The sequence below is a fragment of the Mytilus galloprovincialis genome, chromosome 4, assembly GCF_965363235.1.
Source record: "Mytilus galloprovincialis chromosome 4, xbMytGall1.hap1.1, whole genome shotgun sequence".
NCBI lineage: Eukaryota > Metazoa > Mollusca > Bivalvia > Mytilida > Mytilidae > Mytilus > Mytilus galloprovincialis.
The window spans coordinates 31,854,336-31,875,553 of NC_134841.1; the positions used below are offsets into that span (position 1 = coordinate 31,854,336).

Below are 21,218 nucleotides of genomic sequence, written 5' to 3' on the forward strand. Positions count from 1 at the left end.
TGATGTGATGTGGGAAAAAATATTGAATTGTTAAAAAAGTAGCAAAAAGCATACAGCCTTTAAAATCATGATTCATCCTTAATTTTCATGTTCTGACCTACATTCCTTAATTAGAAACAGTTTTGCTACTTTTAGAAAATCTTGAGGATTTTCTGGGTTTCTGTGAATTACTTTATGGACTTGAATAGAATGGTTTGATGTATTTCCCTTACTTTACATGGTTTGATGTATTTCTCTTACTTTACATGGTTTATTTTAGATAATAAGCATGTGACATGTTCATTTTATTGTTGGCATATATTAAGTACTTATATGATTTAACACTGATTTATATATTTTCAGGGTGAAGGCAATCAAGAGTATTTTTTAGGGCTAACTCCTACGGGTATTGTGGTGTATAAAAATAAAACTAAAGTGGGGAACTACTTTTGGTAAGTATGCCATTTTATTTGCAGTTAATTTCAGAAATGATAATGTTTTTATTTAAATTGGAAATATGTGACATTATCATGTTCGCAATGATAAAAACTCGCCTTCATAATTTCTAATAGAATTTTCACTCACAGAATGGTTGCACTCATATTAATTAGAATTCCCATTTTTACCAGTAATCTGGGATTCACAATAGTATATGCACAAATCAATTTTTATTGTTGACATGTACCAAACTTCTTCTTTCTTATTCATAGAATAATTTCATTTTTTATTAATAGATCATTTTGAAAATGAAAATATGTCAAATTTTTGGGAGAAGATGGCTGTCTATATAACCTATACCTCCACTTTTTAAGTTAATGATCCAAAATAAATGTTTTTGCAATTTATATTCTTTGGAACGATTTCACAAAAAGTAAAGCAGAATTGTTGGGATAATGAAAAAAGAAGAGAAAAACAAGAAAACATGATCTTCAATAATATCTTTTTTTTTTTAAGGATATAGAAAATAACATTAGTTTCATCTTGTTAAAGTTCAGGCCAGTCATGCTATGATTAAATTATCAATCCCACACACAAGTAACTCCATTTGTTTGACCATTATTAACATCAAATGTGTATTAATTGCTTTGAACTCAATGTCAAATCAATTGACCAGATTCTAATTTAACACAAACATTTTACCTAGTTATACTTATACAAGAAGTTACTATGCATATGTTATTTCTGATGTAATTTACGTTTTCAGGCCAAGGATAACCAAAGTCACCTTTAAACATAAAATATTTATAATAAAAGTCAAAGATAAGAACGTAAGTATTTATTAACTGGACCAGATGATATATGTTTCATTTAATCACACAAAGTACCTGAAAAGAACATTTTGATGATAACAATATGGGAATATCAAAAACATAAACAAAATGTGAGCACATTGAATGTTGGCACATTAAAATCAGTATTAGCACTGAGCATAAATAAAGACTTGACTTTTTAATAAATCCCCATAACAACAAAATGACATGAGAATTAAATCAAGTATAAAATTGATGTAAGAACACAAAGTCCCCCTCCTCCCCCTGCAAACCATTTTTTTGGGGGGTTGGGAAGGCAGGTCAATAAGAATCGGTCATAAATATAATGCAATCTGTCTGTCCATCTACTTGTTTGTGTGTCCATTTGCACTGCTTGCTAACAGAATGAATAGATATTAATCAAGCTTTATACAGTTATGAAACACTTCATATGGTCTTACATGTTAAAAAAGGAGAAAATCAAATTTACATACTCTTTTAAGTGAACCTCCTCCTAAACAGCTACATGGAAATTGATAAATTTTTCACAGTTGTAGAACACTACCTGAGAACTAGCTTAAAAAAAAGTTTTAGCCATGTCCACCAAAGGGGAGATTATTAATGTACTTATAGAATTACTGTGTTGGAATCCTTTTACTAGTTCACTCACAGTTCACGTTTTCATTGGAGCATTAAATAAATAATAAAAAATTGAATTTCCTGCATCAAAAGTTAAAGAATATTATTCAGTCCACTTACAGTAAAACCTGCCTTGAGTCACCAGATCACTTATATACCCTTCCAAACATTTTCTTTGTATGAATTAATTTGTCATCTGTCAGCACTCACCCAATTTTTACACCAAATCATCAACTTTTTATAACGGTCATTTTAATGTTTTAGTCTTCAAAACGTTATGAAGATAAATAAATGTGTTCAGTATCAAAGTCAAAATAAAAATAGGAACCAATTTGCAATCAAGATCAGGCAATATATTCCTCCAGTTCCACACTATTCTGTTTCAATTGAAAAACATATCACTGACTTATTCAATCATGAATATAAACATATTTGTAATGTTTTTGTCATAGTTATAGTGCAAGAAGCATTTCTCACTGCCACGAGAAAGATCACTCTTTCAAAAGAAAACTTTAAAATTATTTGCAAACCTTCTCAGGGAATATACTTTTTCTGTTTTTAGTGTGAAGAACATAATTATACCGTTTCTGTTTTCAAAGTGAAAAGAATACTTATACCTTTCCTGTTTTCAAAGTGAAAAGAAAAATTAGACCTTTTCTGTCTTCAGAGTGAAGAGCATACTTATTCCTTGTCTGTTTTCAGAGGGAAGAGCATACTTGTGCCTTGTTTGTTTTCAGAGTAAAGAGCATAATTATGCCTTGTTTGTTTTCAGAGTGAAGAGCATACTTATGCCTTGTTTGTTTTCAAAGTGGAGAGCATATTTATACCTCTTTCTGTTTTGAGATTGAAGAGCATACTTATACCTTTTTCTGTTTTCATAATTAAGAGCATACTTATAGCTTTTTCTGTTTTCAAAGTGAAAAGAATACTTAGACCTTTTCTGTTTTCAGAGTGAAGAGCATACTTATGCCTTTGAGTTGGGAACCAAGGCAGCATGTAAACATTTGTGGAAATGTTGTGTGGAACATCATGCATTCTTCAGGTAAACATTAACATCTATACACAGGTGCACAAACACAACCACATAACTGTACTGAAGCTTTACAAACATATTCTGCAAGAAGTTTCACTTTAATGTCGATAACAATCGATATTAAACTTTCTGTATGAAATAGAAAGATTTTTTCTCAAGTTTCATATAATTGTATTGGAAATATTTTGTACATGGAGGACAACAAGAATAAAGTAAAAGTGACTGTTTTAATCGTAAAGACAAGCATGTAGTCATGGTGGAGATTTTTTATGTGTTTTATTGTTGGTTGATTGACAGCCATAATTTTATGTTTGAAAAGTGAAAACTAAAAAAAAAAAGAAAAAAAAAGATCATCATGCAAAAGATGACCATTGAAATTTAAAACATAATAGTTTTCTGAAAATATGTATTTATTGCACTTAACATGTTTTATATTCCTGTGAAAATATTGCCTAGTAACACTATTTAATTGTCTATCAGATTTCTTTATATCTGGTGTGTTTCTCACTTTTTACTATTTATATGCTTTGTGTGATTTTCAGTAGAATATGTATATCTATAGAGTAGTTGCAAGTAAAATTTCAATGTGTCATTGTGTTATGCATTGCATATACAATCATAAAATATAATAGTAAAATGAATTACTGTTTCTATTGGATATACATTATGTATGTTCATATACAAAATAAATGGTACATTGAAATTGTTTTATTCATTCATTATCCATCAAAACTGCAAATTGAATACATTTATTCATATTAAGAAAGAAAAAAAATGAGAAACATTGTAAGGATTGAATTTTTATTTAAGAGTTGGGGAAAGTTGTAGGCATTATATTTTTGGATGGTATCTGCTAGCGGACAATGTCTTCATAATTGTAAAAAAAAAAGTGAAATACCAATAAATAAGAAGTGTTGCATAAAATTATTCTCTTAAGCATATATAACAAATCTGGTGTCCAAGTCAATAAAATCTCATCAATTTACACAAAACATTCCATTTAACATATTCACTCGGTATCCTAATACATGGATATTGCTGATGACAAACATGCCTTTGCTAGCATATAACAGACTTCTTTCATATTACTGACTTTTGACTACAGAGTTGATATTTTTTGGACAGGTTACCTACTTTTTCATAGGATATCCTGGTTCTCTGTCAAGTTAGAGCAATGTAAAGAAGTAAAATAAAGCTTTCAATTGGTACATTTTTGGGGAGTAATTAACATTTTTATGTCTTCTATACACTACAAAATAATTGGTAAACAGTAACCCCCCCCCCCTTTTTCCACACCAGAAATAAAAATTAAATAAAAATTGCCAATATGAAATGGTTGATTTTACATCTTTTTGTTGCTCTTATCTACCCAAATATCAGGATGTCCCACCACAGATTAAGCAACCTGTTAAAAATAAATTATAACCACAGTCAAAAGTTGGTAATATGAAACTAGTCCATTATAAAGCAGGAATCCAGTACTTGTTGCAACACATCACATGGTATAGTAAGCTGGATTTCTGTGATGTAGTTATAATGTTAGCTATGAAAAATACAATAGTAATAACCAATGTATGAGGATACACAGTTATATTTTATTCCATAAGGCTATCTGTTTTGAATTTGCACGTTTTCAGATATTATCTGTTTAGAAACATTTATTTCATGTAATGTCAAGAATAAAATGAATGAAAACTCAAGCTTGTAGATTTGATAGAGCCATAATTCTTCTATTTTTATATTATTTTCATTGACCATCATCTCATGTTAACATTATTTATCACTTCATTTTCATGTGCTATTCTCATGCTAGACTAAACCAAGTGGCAGATGCATTATCTATATCAGGAAAACACTTCAGGTCAAGCTCTAGAAGGAGTAAAAGGTAAGACATTTAAAGCTTCCCAATAACACAGATAGTGCTTGGGTTGCATGATTTTATCAGTTGTTGTAGATGCTTTTCTACTGATGATACTATTTTAATTTTTAAAAGATGAAATCTATACTGCTATTTTTTCTTGAAATCTCATTTACTTAGTCACAGCCTGTTTGCAAATGTTTATTTTAATATTTTTTAGTACATATATTTACAATAATTTAAAATCATAAAAAAATTGCATGTCATACTGAAACATTATAATGAACAAGCTAGAAGTTTCTATTACTTTCAAAAATTATAAAGTGATTTTCAATGTTCATGATTCAGACGTACATACTGTAAATTCAGAAATTATAGCAAAAAATGTGAATGGGTTATAACCGTAATTATAAAGACTCGCAATCTGAAATTATTTATATGGATTCAAAAGGATTTTTCTCATTATTGCAAAATCTAAAATCGCTTTTTAGTTTAAAATGAAAAAAATCGCAATAAGAAATGCATGTAATAATTTCTGAATTTACAGTATTGTTCAATCAAAGTATGAAGTTTATTTCTCAAAATATTGTAACTAATATATTAGTTCTCTGGAGTAAATATAGTTTTTAACAAAAAAATTTCCCTATTGGAATTTTTGAAACAAGGAATGTTCCCTATTGGAATTTTTGAAACATGGACAAAAATTTCTGATGATTAAAGTTGTATATATGATTATAAAATTTTTTTTTTTTTGCATTATTCAGTGGGCGCCAATCAAGAGACACACAGTCAGAGTCAGGAAGATCCCAGCCTGATGTACCAAGAGCACATAGTAAACGCTACCCTAGAAGGACAACTTCAGATTCAAGACTAAGTTGTAAGTCTATTAATAAATTTTCACAAACCATCAGAATAATTAATCTGGGTTTCTGATACTTTTTAATGGAGAAGGATTTATATAAGTTCTTTGTTGTTTCTGTAAACCTGTATTTCTATTGTATTTACTGTAATTTGCTCACTTTTGAAAAATAAATATTGTTTAAACTGAACCATCAGAATTGTACTGAAAAGCATTAAATCTTCTTGCAAGAAATATATAACAAAATTTCATCTAAGAACATTGATAAATGATTTGTAATTGAATACTCCTGAAAATTAAGGAGCAAAGCATGATTAAACTGTTTACATGTTATATTGGGAGTTTTATACTGTTCATTGGCAATTATTTCATGCATTTTTATGATGTCAAAAAATATAACAAAAATTGAATAAGAAATGAGGAATCAACACACTGTCAGGACGAATAGTTTAATAGTGAGTGATATTTATTGATCGATGTATAAATGGAGTAATTTCATTTGAACCAACTTATTTCTGCAGATACTTTAATTTCGCATTTTACATTTTCTAGCCCATTAGCAGCTGTTTAATTTTGTGATTCTCAAATTGACTTGATCTAGATCAGTAAGAAAAAAAACAAGTCTAACATATTCACGACGATTTATATTTGTGATATTTTTTCTACTCTTGGAAGTCACTATAAAAAATCACTCACAAATTTTTTTTGGTTTACAGTATTTTAATCAACTATTGTCCTATTGTTTTATTAATATTAATAACAATCGACATGTTTTAGGAACAGAAAAGAGTTTCCTTTGACTAGATTTCTTATGTAGAATAAAAACCTTAGATTTCTGATGTAGAATAAAAACCTTAGAACAGTAGAATAAAAATTGATTTTTCCTAAACAAATTAACCTATTTTTAGCTCAGCTTTCTTCAGATGGATTACCATATATGCAAAATGACAGATCTGTTTCCATGGTAGCAGCTCCAGAATATGTCAAAGGGTGGGTACTTTTAGTCATAGCCAGAGAACCTATTAAAATAGATAAAAGACATACAGATTTTAATAAAATCATAGTTTTAAGTATTTATTTTAGTGGCAAAACTCTGAAAAAATTGCTGTTATTTTCTTTTTACAGATGTACAAGTTCAATTTTTTTAATTTTCCTATTCACAGAGCCCTTTTAAGCATTTTGACTTTTCATTCCCTCATTGATACAATTCTTTTTAACTTAGCTCACACTTACTATGTTAATTAGGTGCAGCAAAATAACATTGTTCATGTATTTCCTGTAAAATAATTTTATTTAGAACCCTAAAAACTATGTGGGGATTATCTGATTTTATTTTTGAAAACAAATATTGAAAATAAATATTTTAGTCTGTTATGAATATAAGTGTCTATTTATTTGAGGTTTGTGTACAAATTTGTGTTTGAAAATTTGATTTATTCATTGGTTTCCATTTTATTTCAAATATTTATTTTGTTGTTTTAGGCCTAGACATAGATCTTTACCAGAATTACATGGTTCTCCAAAGAGTACAAGGTCTGCACCATGGGAAGTGAACACAGATGTGTAAGTTATCATATACACAGAATTCAAAGAGCTCCCTCAGTTTCTAAGTTTCAGAGCTTCTTTTACTTTTCCCGAAGGTGATATGTATATTTATTCAGCTGTTATTTCCTGATTCTTAAATTTCATTTTGTATTGAGTTGGTAGGTTATCTACTCTCTATATTTAATATTCATGTAAAAAATAAATTCTACCAATAAAAACAGTAAGATAAGAAATTCTTTATTTGTATTTCATATAAATTATCAGTAGAAATTGGTTTTTATACGACCGCAAATTTTGAAAAAATTTTCGTCGTATATTGCTATCACGTTGGCGTCTGCGTCGTCGTCGTCGTCGTCGTCGTCGTCGTCGTCGTCGTCGTCGTCGTCGTCCGGCGTCCGAATACTTTTAGTTTTCGCACTCTAACTTTAGTAAAAGTGAATAGAAATCTATGAAATTTTAACACAAGGTTTATGACCATAAAAGGAAGGTTGGTATTGATTTTGGGAGTTTTGGTCCCAACATTTTAAGAATAAGGGGCCAAAAAGGGCCCAAATAAGCATTTTCTTGGTTTTCGCACCATAACTTTAGTTTAAGTTAATAGAAATCTATGAAATTTTGACACAAGGTTTATGACCACAAAAGAAAGATTGGGATTGATTTTGGGAGTTTTGGTTTCAATAGTTTAGGAATAAGGGGCCAATAAAGGGCCCAAATAAGCATTTTTCTTGGTTTTTGCACAATAACCTTAGGTTAAGTAAATGGAAATCTATGAAATTTAAACACAATGTTTATGACCACAAAAGGAAGGTTGGTATTTATTTTGGGAGTTTAGGACCCAACAGATTAGGAATTAGGGGCCAAAAAGGGACCCAAATAAGCATTTTTCTTGGTTTTCGCACTATAATGTTAGTATAAGTAAATACAAATCTATGAAATTTAAACACAAGGCTTATGACCATAAAAGGAAGGTTGGTATTGATTTTGGGAGTTTTGGTCCCAACAGTTTAGGAAAAAGGGGCCCAAAGGGTCCAAAATTAAACTTTGTTTGATTTCATCAAAATTGAATTGAATCGGTTGGGTTCTTTAATATGTTGAATCTAAAAATGTACTTAGATTCTTGATTATTGAAGTTTTTTTGGTCCAGTTTTCAAATTGGTCTACATTAAGGTCCAAAGGGTCCAAAATTAAACTTTGTTTGATTTCATCAAAAATTGAATCCTTGGGGTTCTTTGATATGCCAAATCTAACTGTGTATGTAGATTCTTCATTTTTGGTCCTGTTTTCAAATTTCAAATTCTACATTAAAGTCCAAAGGGTCCAAAATTAAACTAAGTTTGATTTTAACAAAAATTGAATTCTTGGGCCTCTTTGATATGCTGAATCTAAACATGTACTTAGATTTTTGATTATGGGCCCAGTTTTCAAGTTGGTCCAAATCAGGATCTAAAATTATTATATTAAGTATTGTGCAATAGCAAGTCTTTTCAATTGCACAGTATTGTGAAATAGCAAATTTTTTTTTAATTAGAGTTATCTTTCTTTGTCCAGAATAGTAAGCAAGAAATATCCTATTTGTGCAATAGCAAGAATTTTTTTTAATTGGAGTTATCTTTCTTTGTCCAGAATCAACTTAAATCTTTGTTATATACAATATACAATGTATATACACTTTTTACTACCAACTGATAAATTTAAATAATCTTTACCATTCAGTGATAACAAGCAGTTTTTTTACATCTTAATATTTTATGATGTATTTAAATGAGTAGTTATTGTTGCAAACTCCATTAGAAATTTGAATTGATATCAGTTTTGAAAAAGGGAAACGGGGATGTGAAAAAAAGGGGGGGGGGTTAAATTTTTCTCATTTCAGATTTCATAAATAAAAAGAAAATTTCTTCAAACATTTTTTTGAGAGGATTAATATTCAACAGCATAGTGATTTGCTCAAAGGCAAAAAAAACCTTTTAAGTTCATTAGACCACATTCATTCTGTGTCAGAAACCTATGCTGTGTCAACTATTTAATTTTAGATTTAAAAAGTTTGAAGAAGAAATCTTTAATTGATTTGTAAAATCTTGGCATTTGTTTTGTGTAAAAAAAAACCATGTAATGTCAAAAATTTGATCACAATCCAAATTCAGAGCTGTATCATGCTTGAATGTTTTGTCCATACTTGCCCCAACTGTTCAGGGTTCGACCTCTGCGGTCGTATAAAGCTGCGCCCTGCGGAGCACCTGGTTCATTTTGAAATGTATCCTCTCAAAATTTACTTTTTTCGTCTCATGTGTTAGTTATGCACTATAACAGGTCATGGAAGACTCAACTTCAATTTTCATTTTTTAAGTTTTTGTGCATTTGTACAATTTTTTCCAAATTTGCTATTACAGTCTTAATGAATGAACTTCAGATATATAATAATTCTCCACCAATCATATTTCATAGCTTCCATTTAAATGTAAAATACAATATTTTTTTAAATAGACAGAATTTTCATAGTAGATTATATGCCTCTGTTTCTATATATGGTATATGTTTTTCAGTGGATTATACACCTCTGGTCGGGATTCCCCTGTTTCTATGTATAGTGATGCCAATAAATTTCCTAAAAAGTCACAAGGTCAAGGTAGTGATACAGAAAGTGGCCATAGGAGAAAGTAAGTCTGTTTGTAATGTAGAAACTTACCAATTAAACTAAGTGGTAACTATGGTTCCACTAAGGTTCCACTCTGGACATTTATCTATTGAAGTAAGACCACCTTATTACATACTTATGTATTTAGAACAGTAGATTTTAATATCCATAGATATATACTGTAGGTTCAATTATTTTCTTGGTTATCAATTTTCATTGATTCATGAAAATTTGTATTTCATATTTTTCATTTGATTTCATGGTTTGCCAATCTCTGCATATAAAGCCTATAGAAAACTTGAACATCATTGAACATTTAAATTCATGGTTCATATGTTTAACGAAACCCACAAAAATTGGTATCCAAAGAATAAAAATGAATCCTCAGTTTTCTGCATTTTACAACATATTTGTGTATGTAATAATTTTTTTTCAAATATCAGATACAAAACTAGTTCTTTTCACATTCATAAACTGTTGTAGCTTTATAACTTTTTGATACAGTTGAATTTCAGTGAGGTTTTTCTGAAGCAATATATCATTAAGGATAAAGAACTAAAATTTCTTACATTCCTTGTACATTTCTAAAATTGTGCTTCATAAACCAAACTTATTTTCTGCTATTGTTTGTCTGTTTTTATTCCCCATATATGGGCATTATGTTCCGGTTTGTGCTTCCGTCTGTTCGTTCGTTCATTTGTCTGTCCGTCCGTCCGTTTGTCCCTCTTCAGGTTAAAGTTTTTGGCCAAGCTAGGTTAAAGTTTTTGGTCAAGGTAGTTTTTGATGAAGTTGAAGTCCAATCAACTTGAAACTTATTACACATGTTCCTTATGATATGATCTTTCTAATTTTAATGCTAAATTAGAGATTTTACCCCATTTTCACGGTCCACTGAACATAGAAAATGATAGTGTGGATGGGGCATCCGTGTACTTAGAACACATTCTTGTTTTTATAAATGTTCAGATGTAAATGTATAAGTAATTATATAATTTATTTCAGATATTTTCCTAAAAATAAAGGATCAGATAATGAAAGTGATGTCTCATTTTCTAGAAGAATAAGGTAATATATAGTTCTTGAAGTAAAAGGCAATTACATATGGGCTCATTCATTTTACAGGTAACACAGGTGAAAATAAAGAACTCATAATAAATATGTTTAAAGTTAGTTTGAATTTTGAAAATATTTGTTAATTTAAATTATATATTTTCTAAATTGTCTTCTAAAAATATATAGTGATCATGAGAAATCCCTTTATAGCTTTAAACATACATGCAACTTAATTTTTTGAATATTTCAGAGTAAAATTTTATTCTGCCCTTCCAAATCTAATGGTCATCCATGCATAACTAATGCACCGGTTTCAAGTTGTATTCTATATTTTCAGAAGAGAAGTGGATAGTGGCAGTGAATCTGATGTCTCGCCTGTTAGGTCTAGGCATAGACGACCTAAAAGTTCTGGAGACTGGTTTGAATCTCAATGGAAGGACGCTATGGAAGGGTAATTTCATTCACTTAAACTGAATAATTAGGAATTAAATAAAAAGAGAATGTTATAATATGAAAATATAAAGCATTATACAGTAACAGAGAATTAAACATAATGATAATTTCTACAAAATGATGCCTTATCACATCATTTAATTTGAAACAATGTAAAGCAATTCTCTTTGTCAAGTTTTTTCATAGATTTTTCTGTTTACAAAATATGTCCTTAGGTTGTCATAGGATCTTGCAGATTTGTTTTACAAATATACATATTTACATCCTTAGGTATTATCCAAATAAGGAAACGCATATGAATGGGTAAGTATTTACTATTGTTTTGAAATTGTGTTTCTAGCTACATGTATTTATAAGGTAATGCATATAAACTAGGGGGAGATAATTTAGGACATTTTTTTTAACTACATGATGATAAATGTAAGTAATTTGTAAAAACATAATGACATTTTCAATCATTTGAACACTTATTTTCAATCATTTGAAAATTTATTTTCATCATTTGAACATTTATTTTCATCATTTAAATCATTTAAATATTTCAGTTTGATTTTAGTGAAGTATAAAAGAAACTGCTTCTTTTGCTTGTTAATTTTACCAATTTTTTAAAAATAAAGTTGTTATGTAATTATTATTTAAAGTGAACATTCATTTTGTAGGTCCATACCCTCTATTAACTCAGCTCCTGCAGGAGAAGCCAAAAGAAGGAGGAGAAGGAGAACTAAATCTCCAGGAACAACCAAACGACCTCCAGAAGAACTGAGAGAACATTTCAAGTAAGTATCACTTTCTGATATAATGTAAACTAAATGTCTCGGGAACAACCAAATGACTGTTAATGCCTATATATTATATAATACTACAAATAGAAGATGTTTAACAATTTGTTTAGTGCTTCATTGGCTAAATTGAAAATTCAACTTAAGTTCTATGGTGCTAAGCCATTCAACAGACTCTTCTTTGTTTAAGAGACATTCACTAAACTGATTCCCCATGATGCAATGCTTTTTTTTATCGATCCTCTTATCTATAAACCACAGAACTTACACACTGTCATTTAATGTAAAAAAAAAATAAAATAAAGTAGTTTATTGTTTGTATTGCTAAACAAAGATATTTCTTTTCCTAGGTATAACTTGGTAGACACTGAGGGAATGTCAGTAGAGCAACTAAGAGATATACCATTTACACAAGTAGAGTAAGTATCGAAATTTATAGATATAGATATAAGAAGATGTGGTATGAGTGCTAATGAGACAACTCTCCATCGAAGCCATAATTTGTAAAAGTAATCAATTATAGGTCAAAGTCTTCAACACTGAGCTTTGGCTCACATCGAACAGCAAGCTATAAAGGGCCTCGAAAAAGACTAGTATTAAACCATATAAACATGAAAACCAAGGATCTAATCTATATAAAAAAGAAGAAACTTGAAACACGTATGAACCACATCAACATATGACAACAACTGAACATCAGATTCCTGACTTTGGACAGGTGCAATGATTGCAAAATTTATGGCTGTTCTAATGATATCAAGAGTTATAAGCCCTTGATAAAAACATACTGTTCCAGAACAGGTCTGTGTTCAAAACACTTTGGTTTGCCTGGTCATAAATTAATTTTGTTAACTGAGTTTTGATCCTTTATCAAATATTTTGATACATTTTTGGCTTTTAAACCAAAATTGTTCCCATGAGGATTAAAGAGATTACGTAAAAGTCTATCCATTATATATAAACAGACATTAATGTTTACTTTGTCACACCTATAGTAGAAGGGACACTATTATGTTTTCTAGTCTTTTCCTCTTATCCTGTCTGCTGTTCTGGCAAGTAACTCATGTAAAGTTTTGTTTTAAGGAAGCTTACTTTGATGGATAGTTGTTTCATTGGCAATCATTATATGATATTCATCAAAACCATGGCAGATACTGTACAAGTGCTTACGTGTTGTTTCATTTGATTTCAGGACCAAAGCCGAGCCTTTTAAAGTGAAATATTCTCCAAATACCAGACAAAGATACAGATCTCCTAAAAGAAAAAGCTATGGGTAAAATTATATTGCCAGTGTGAAGCATCTGCTAATTAAGAACAACAGACAAATTAGAAATACTGTATAAGTAATTTAGAATTGGATCAAGAATTAAGAATAGAAACAGGAAATGTGTCAGATACAACCGAACCAAAGAGAATAAACAGTGGGTCTTCAACACAGCAAGAAAATCCCGCACCTGGAGGCAGCCTTCAGCTGTCCCCTAAACAATAATGTTTACTAGTTAAGCTATATGGACGCCAAGCTATTATCTGAAACATATCAATGAACCAAATTGAAAAAAAAACATAGAAGACTAACAAAGTCCAGAGGTTTCTGACTTGGACAAGGGCAAAAAAGTGTCGCAGTTAAACATGTATTGTAAATCATTTTGTTTATTTTCTTTGGTTACATCTTCTGACATCAGACTCGGACTTCTATTGAACTGAATTTTAATGTGCGTATTGTTATGCGTTTACTTTTCTGCATTGGCTAGAGGTACAGGGGGAGGGTTGAGATCTCACAAACATGTTTAACCCTGCCGCATTTTTGCGCCTGTCCCAAGTCAGGAGCCTCTGGCCTTTGTTAATCTTGTATTATTTTAACTTTTAGTTTCTTGTGTACAATTTGGAGTTTAGTATGGTGTTCATTATCACTGAACCAGTATATTTTTGTTTAGGGGCCAGCTGAGGGACGCCTCCGTGTGCGAGAATTTCTCGTTGCATTGAAGACCTGTTGGTGACCTTCTGCTGTTGTCTGCTCTCTGGTCGGGTTGTTGTCTCTTTGGCACATTCCCCATTTCCATTCTCAATTTTATTGTGTTTCTTAACCCTTAAATAATAATATGAAAAACAAACTTCTAGATGGTTTGATCTTTGTAAATACTTAAGTTTAATAATGTTAATAGAAAAAAATAATGTCCATAATCAAGTAATTTTCATATTATGAATTACACATTTTCAGGTAAAAAATAGTTTTCTTTCTTACCTTTAATCAGAATCTCATCTACCTCTGCCTTACTCCATTTTGTTGGGAAAAAGATAATGTATACAAAATTTCTATTACAGGGAACCAGACCACAATGCAAATCTACCTCAGAGTTCTGGTGAGGCTGAATTACCTCCCCCTTACTCCTCCTTGTTACTAGAGGCAGGACAGAAACATTACTACAGTGATACTAACTCTTACAGGTTTGTTATTGTATTATACTTCATATGTTTGTATGGCAAGAAGGTTTATATAAAAAAATAATCAGACTATGAATTGCTAGAAGGTTCCACCTGATCAAGATGCATAAATGATTTGTAAATGTATTAACCACAGAAATACACAACGAGTACAAAAGTAGTATACTTTCAATATTTTGATATTTTGTATGAGTTGATGACCATGCTTTTAGTACAAGAACTTTCTTTGATTGGTATTTCGATAACATTAATTTGTGTTCCTCTCAATAGACTATTTTCATATTACCAACTTTTGACTCCGGTTTATATTATTTTTGACAGGTTACCTAAATCATCCTGGTACTTGGTCAATTACGAGGAATCATAATAAGTAATATCAAACATTTAATCTGTGTAATTTGAATGGAAATTTTACTATTTACCGATGAATTTGTCGTGTGAAGAATATATGAAGCAGTATATTTTCCCCAAGAATTGTACAGATTAAAAGTTTTATGTTACTTCTTTACGTTGCTCTTAATTGACAGAGTACCAGGATGTCGTAGGTAACCTGTCGAAACATAATATAAACCAGAGTCAAAAGTCAGTAATATGAAAATAGTCTATTATTAAGAATGACTGTAAGAGCTCTATTTCAGGCTATATTTTAACGTCCTTAAAACAGTTAATGAAATAAACTAAACCTGAGATGGTTCACTTTCAGAATTTTGTTGATTAGTAATCAAACTTACCATACATAGATACAGTTATGAAAATTTACATGTAACACTGAATACTGTAAACCAACTAGTTTTACAACAGATATAAATCATCATGTGTATGTCAAACTTTAACCTTCTATTATATAAATACAGCAACAAAGTTACAAAGTTGCAAAATCATATCAGAACAAAATTGACTAAAAAGGGCTCAACACGGAAAAAAAATGTCTGCAATTATAATAAGCTTACAGTATGTGGAACTTCTTTTGGTAAAGATGTATACATTGACTAATTATTAGGGCATTTCAAAGAATGTTTACTTTTGTACTTTCAGTAATCAGAGAAATCCAATGTATGACCAGAGAGATAGATCTAAGGTAAGGAAGATATTATTTTCTTCGCTCCTTCCAATTGATATTATCTCTTATTTTACCAAAAATTAGTAAAAAGTTGCCTCGTAAAAAAAAAAAAGAAAAATATATGTTGAGATACTTTATTGGATTTTACACCAAGATAATTTTGAGGTCTTGATAAAAACAACTTGTGGATTGAAAATTAAAAAAGATAATTATAAAGAAAATTGTGTAACTGTGAATTTTGTGATTTTTTCCAATCATGAAATTCATTACCATTTTTCAATTGTCTGTATATGTTTATACATGACATTGAAATGAAAGTTCTTGAAGCAACAATGTTTCACAGCCTCAAAATTGGTACAAAGAAAATCAGTTCAGCAGTAATTTGATATTAGAAAATGTAAATTGTTGCAAAATCTTTGTATCCCCTTTTTTTACAACACAGGGTTTTAAGCCTTGGTTCCGAGATTCAATATCTCTAACGTCTTACAATATTGTATTTATTTACAACTCAGGGTTTTAAGCCTTGGTTCCCAGATTCAATATCTCTAGCGTCTTACGATACTGTACTGAGCCGTGATGACGCAAATAATTCTGATCAGGTTTGACTTCTTCAGTAATATCTGTCTAAATCTCACAAATAATAATAATCTTCTATTAGTCAATAACAGTACTAGTAGACTAATATAAAACAAATATTGCTAATATTTTATTATAGAACTTTATTTCTTCTACAAATTAAAATGGGGAGGGGATCTGTTAATCTCTAAGATTCAGCTTTATTTTAATGTAGACATGCATGGCTTTCATACTCCCTTAAAACAAATTGTTAGAAATGTTAAAGTCATCATCAATAAGAAGGATAATATTTTACAATTTCTCTCAATTTTCTAAATAATTTGTAGAACTTTATCTTTTAAAACTCGCATATAGAATTACTATCTATGAACATGAACACAAACAAGTGTATTAAACTCAAAGTATAGTCTAGCTTATATTCTAACAAAACAAAACAGAAAAGAGAAAAACATGCATTAACAGTCACAGAACATACACTATATATATATACACAACTCGTCTAAACATCAACTCAACAATGTTAGATCTGTAAATTTGCTTATGCAAATGTTTTGTTCTTCCCTAGCCGGGATTCGAACCCATGCTACTGAGATATACATGTATATATATATATATATATATATAAAAAAAAATTTAAATATACTTTTTCACTTTTTTGGTCTTTTTGGAAATGTTGTTTGTGCTGTATTTATACCCCTGTACAACGAAATTTTTTTTACATGCACATGCATAAAAATTGCTGTTTTTATCCAACGCAATCATAGGTTTGATCGTTGTTTTCAATTTTGACTTGTATATATATATATATATATATAAAATAAATGATATATGCCATTGGAATATTGAAATTATAAGGCATGGTACATATATTTTATTAGATAATGAGGTAGAACGGAACCGGTTCCTGTTTTATATATACTCTAATTGACCAAACTGTTATCCTTTGTTGTCATTTTTCCATGTTGCAATTATTTAATGGTTTAAGGTTAAGACAGGTGATTGACCATCAACTTGTGATGTTCAATAGGAAGTTATGTTATATTAGCTATGCTTTGAATTTTATATTGAAGATAATATTAATGTTTTATATTATTTTTGAAGACATCTAACAGTAATAACACAGATCAAAGGACAGGTACACCTGGACAGAATTACAGGTAATGATATCAAATTGTATTCACTTTCTTGTGAGGGGAAAACTTCATGTACAACACTGTATCATTAATTCAGAACATTACCGTTTGGAATCATACATTCAAGTATTTGGTGGTAGTTTTTTGCTCTGACAATTTAAGATCGGGCACTGTTTATGTTTTTTTGTCTTGGTAAAGATTCAAGGTTAGCTGTATTTCCTGTTACCTAGAGAGTCCAGGGTCAAAGCAACGGATATAGAATATATACAAGGGCTAATACAGAAACATAAATATGGAGAAAATGTTTAAAACAATAAATCTGAAACCAGGAAATCACATTTTTAATCACAGTCAAGTGCAAATATACATGAATAAGCACAGGGCACAAAGGAAGGCAGTTTTCCTGCTGAAGGTTATGGAAAATTTGGACGATCAGAAGTGTATCTAGAGTATATTTGAACACTTTTATTGCACTGAAGGAAAATACCCATTTCTGTTTACAAGAATACTTGTAATTTTAGCTTACAAAATTTTCTTGACAGAAGCAATGTTATGAACATAAGAAGTACAGAACAAAAAGCTCAAGGTCAACAGCAGACAGGAAGAAGGTAGGTCACATGACTTAGTGTACTTAATCTATCCACAGTAGTCAATCAGATCAGTTTTGTGTTTAATTTTATTCAGTTAATTATTTTTTGAATGATTTTCTAATTATTTGCATGATTCAACTATTTTTGTATCAGGCTTAGCTAGAAATCTCATTAGAAAACAATAAATAGATTTAGTCTTCGTACAATGAAATAATCTTGTCTAGTGAATTACCATGTAATGATGAGTATCAAATATCTGGATTAGCATGACAATTTTGTTAAAATACATAATATTTGAAAATATCTTATAACAAAGGGGAATTGATACTTATCTCGTATATTTTAGAAACAAAGTACTTGGTTACTATAATTCTGGTTATCTTTGACCTATAACAATAAGTATATATTCAAAATTAGACTTGGCAAAAAAGAGTTACACAATATTTTATGGTTGATAAATATAAGATAAAGAAAATTAAAATTAGTTCTGATGTTAATGAGATGCCAAGCTGGCTCAATAACTAAGTTACGTAACTTTTGTTATATACCTTGTTTATATCACAAGTAAGGTGTAAGTATTTTTAAGAATCTAACTAAATTTAACACACAAAAATAGTCAATTCAAAAGTTTTTATATAGTGTTATTTATTAAGATTAATTTTTAAATGAACCAGTTTTAATGGGCTTCACATCTGGAAATTATTATCATTATTAATATTTACATAATATAACCTGAAATTAAGGGAGTAACTCCCCTGAAATTGTAATTTGTTTTTGTGATTTTTATTGGAATTTCATTCAGAATGTAAACAAAAAGTTAATTTTTTTTTTATTGGCAAGATATTATATATGTGCGTTCTAATCAAATTTGCTGGGTTTTTACCCACAATTATTTTCTTAGAAATACTTGCACTCTTTTAATACACGTAATTATGTGTGTAAATGATTCCTGGTACAATAACTTTAACAACAAATATATTTGTTTTGTCAGTTTCTTGTCTGTTTCACAGTATAACCAAGACAATATATATGTTAGCGGCAATAAGTGAAATTAGGCATTAAGCTTGAATCCTAGGCAATAAGCTAACGCCTAGGCAGTATGTCTAATGCCTAAATGATGTTAGGCATTAGTCTTAAATCCTAGGATTTAAGCTTAAATCCTGAAAAATGTGTGCAGGCATTAAGCTTAATGCCTAAAATATAAATGCGAGTAAATAAAAGACATTTATTCATTTAAATAAAAATATTTTGTTAAATAATAACATTATGAGAACTAGGTTAATCGAAATGGTTCAAAGAATGGTCCTATAAGATTACGTTCTTAGGACAGAAATTATGATAATGTAAGGACCGACTTACGACATGTCTCAGCATGCACATCGAAGCTATCTGAGCTTTATCTTTGAGGATTATCTTAGCTAGGATGTTTTAACCACTGTCCGGAATATTGGCGTAAAAAAATATCAAATGAAAAATTTAAATATTGTATCAAATTTAACCAACAACTTTAATTAAAAAAACGATTCAATACTAGAAAATACTTTTTTTTTTAAATTTAAAGGTAATAAATAATTTTGATATTATAATTGTACATTTAAACTCATTGAAACAAAAAATGTAAGTAAAAAAATATAAATACGTTTTATATTAGAATTGTATTGTAAAAAGTTAGAATTAAATATATAATGTACATCTTTAATATGAATCCTGAGTACTTCAAATATTTTATTCTATTACTTATCATAAAAGTATGACTTTCCCGATGCAAAATTTCAGGGCCCAGTTTCATCCTAAATATAAAAAAAGAAGATATGGAATGATTGCCAATTAGACAACTGTTCACAAGAGAATAATAATAATAATAATAATAATAATTCTTTATTTAAAGAGGGTTACACAGTTAGCTGTAAAGCTAATCTTCCCTGAGGCCCTCATAAAATACAATGAAATATTACAAACAATTACAAAATATCAAACAGACACACATACATGAATAATGAAATAAAAAATTGTTATGAAATATACAATTTTCAAAACAGGTAAAAGTTACAAATTCATATATGACATGTATAGTATTGGCATCAACAATATCATAAGTTTGAGTAAGTGTGTGAAAATTATTGTGCATATAAAAAACGCACAGCTTCTTAATGTTCCATCAATGGAATGGAAATAAAATCACTAATAAAATATGTTATTTATATTAAAACGCATCAAATAATAGTTTAAAAATATGAAAACTTGATAGGAGTTTATGTTGAAATCATTGTGTTATCACAAGTTGTGGAACTGTTTAATAACAAAGAAAATTTACTTATCCAATAAAAAAAAAAAATGGAAAATGGTGTGAGCAAAAAATCATATCTTAAGTTTGTCTACTTTTGAGCAGTTCAAACCAAACCAGCTCGACTAGTGAAGTGTACAAATGTTCAAATACATATTATAATTATTCTATAGAATTGCCCCCTTTTTTATTGGATGCAATCTCTTTTTTTTTAATTTTAAATCTTTTTAATGTTTTGTAATACCACAAAAACATGAAAAAAGTATGAGTTAATTCTGTTTTTTAACTGTTAAAATTACTAATTAAACTTACTTTTGAAGATCTGTCAAATGAATGTATATTTATGCATGTAATATTAGAAATATAATTAAGAAACGACTTTATATCAAGAATAAATCACCAAATATGTATAAATTCCAGAGTTTACTTATTGCCTAAAATTATGTTCGGCAATAGGATGAATAATCATCATCAAATTTCAGGAAATAAGCTTAATGCCTAATTTCACTTATTGCCGCTAACATATATATTCATAACTGTATAAATCACAACATCACAATCATATATGCTTCCATTCTCTGATCATGCTGACTTTATAAAGTTGGGGAAATTTGTAAAGTTAATCATACGGACGAATATGTTCTCTTTTCTTTATTTTTCCGTAATTTCCCTGTTCACTTATCATATATTATAAATGTGATAGTGTCAAACCATTAAATTTTCATGTTGTAGTTTTTGGTTAAGCTAAAATACGGTTTTGACCCTTATTTCACCGTTCACGAAACATGGAAATATGATTCTCTAATTTTCAATGTTTTTTTCGCATTTCTTGAGCCATGGAAATTTTTTTTCTCATCATTAGTGAAAAATCTGTTCCCAGCAAATGATTGGTTGAAATTTTATTATGAAGTTAAATTTTCTTGATGTTTTCTGAATTTCCTATGTCCTGAAAAAAGATGTTTGATGATGTCACATGAAAAGAACGCAACTTTTTTGCAAATCTTTAAAATGGAAGGATAAAACTCATTAGAAAAACAGATTCCGACACTA

The 21,218-nt window shown here is 29.5% G+C and overlaps 1 protein-coding gene across 10 annotated transcripts in view; it reads left to right on the forward strand.

The window, feature by feature from the left end:
* LOC143071889 (band 4.1-like protein 4A) overlaps nucleotides 1–21,218 on the forward strand; it is a 42,763-nt gene that overhangs the window by 14,264 nt on the left and 7,281 nt on the right. For 4 of the 10 annotated variants that reach the window (XM_076246550.1, XM_076246558.1, XM_076246552.1 and 1 more), the window contains 19 exons: nucleotides 343–431; nucleotides 1,184–1,247; nucleotides 2,819–2,910; nucleotides 4,715–4,786; nucleotides 5,524–5,636; nucleotides 6,527–6,608; nucleotides 7,101–7,181; nucleotides 9,707–9,820; nucleotides 10,801–10,863; nucleotides 11,189–11,302; nucleotides 11,575–11,607; nucleotides 11,964–12,080; nucleotides 12,434–12,502; nucleotides 13,276–13,356; nucleotides 14,406–14,528; nucleotides 15,561–15,603; nucleotides 16,098–16,184; nucleotides 17,263–17,318; nucleotides 17,837–17,902. In XM_076246550.1, the coding sequence (XP_076102665.1) occupies nucleotides 343–431; nucleotides 1,184–1,247; nucleotides 2,819–2,910; nucleotides 4,715–4,786; nucleotides 5,524–5,636; nucleotides 6,527–6,608; nucleotides 7,101–7,181; nucleotides 9,707–9,820; nucleotides 10,801–10,863; nucleotides 11,189–11,302; nucleotides 11,575–11,607; nucleotides 11,964–12,080; nucleotides 12,434–12,502; nucleotides 13,276–13,356; nucleotides 14,406–14,528; nucleotides 15,561–15,603; nucleotides 16,098–16,184; nucleotides 17,263–17,318; nucleotides 17,837–17,902 (1,559 nt within the window). The remainder of the gene's footprint in view (nucleotides 1–342; nucleotides 432–1,183; nucleotides 1,248–2,818; nucleotides 2,911–4,714; nucleotides 4,787–5,523; nucleotides 5,637–6,526; nucleotides 6,609–7,100; nucleotides 7,182–9,706; nucleotides 9,821–10,800; nucleotides 10,864–11,188; nucleotides 11,303–11,574; nucleotides 11,608–11,963; nucleotides 12,081–12,433; nucleotides 12,503–13,275; nucleotides 13,357–14,405; nucleotides 14,529–15,560; nucleotides 15,604–16,097; nucleotides 16,185–17,262; nucleotides 17,319–17,836; nucleotides 17,903–21,218) is intronic. The other 6 variants (XM_076246551.1, XM_076246559.1, XM_076246555.1 and 3 more) reach the window with 4 other exon arrangements.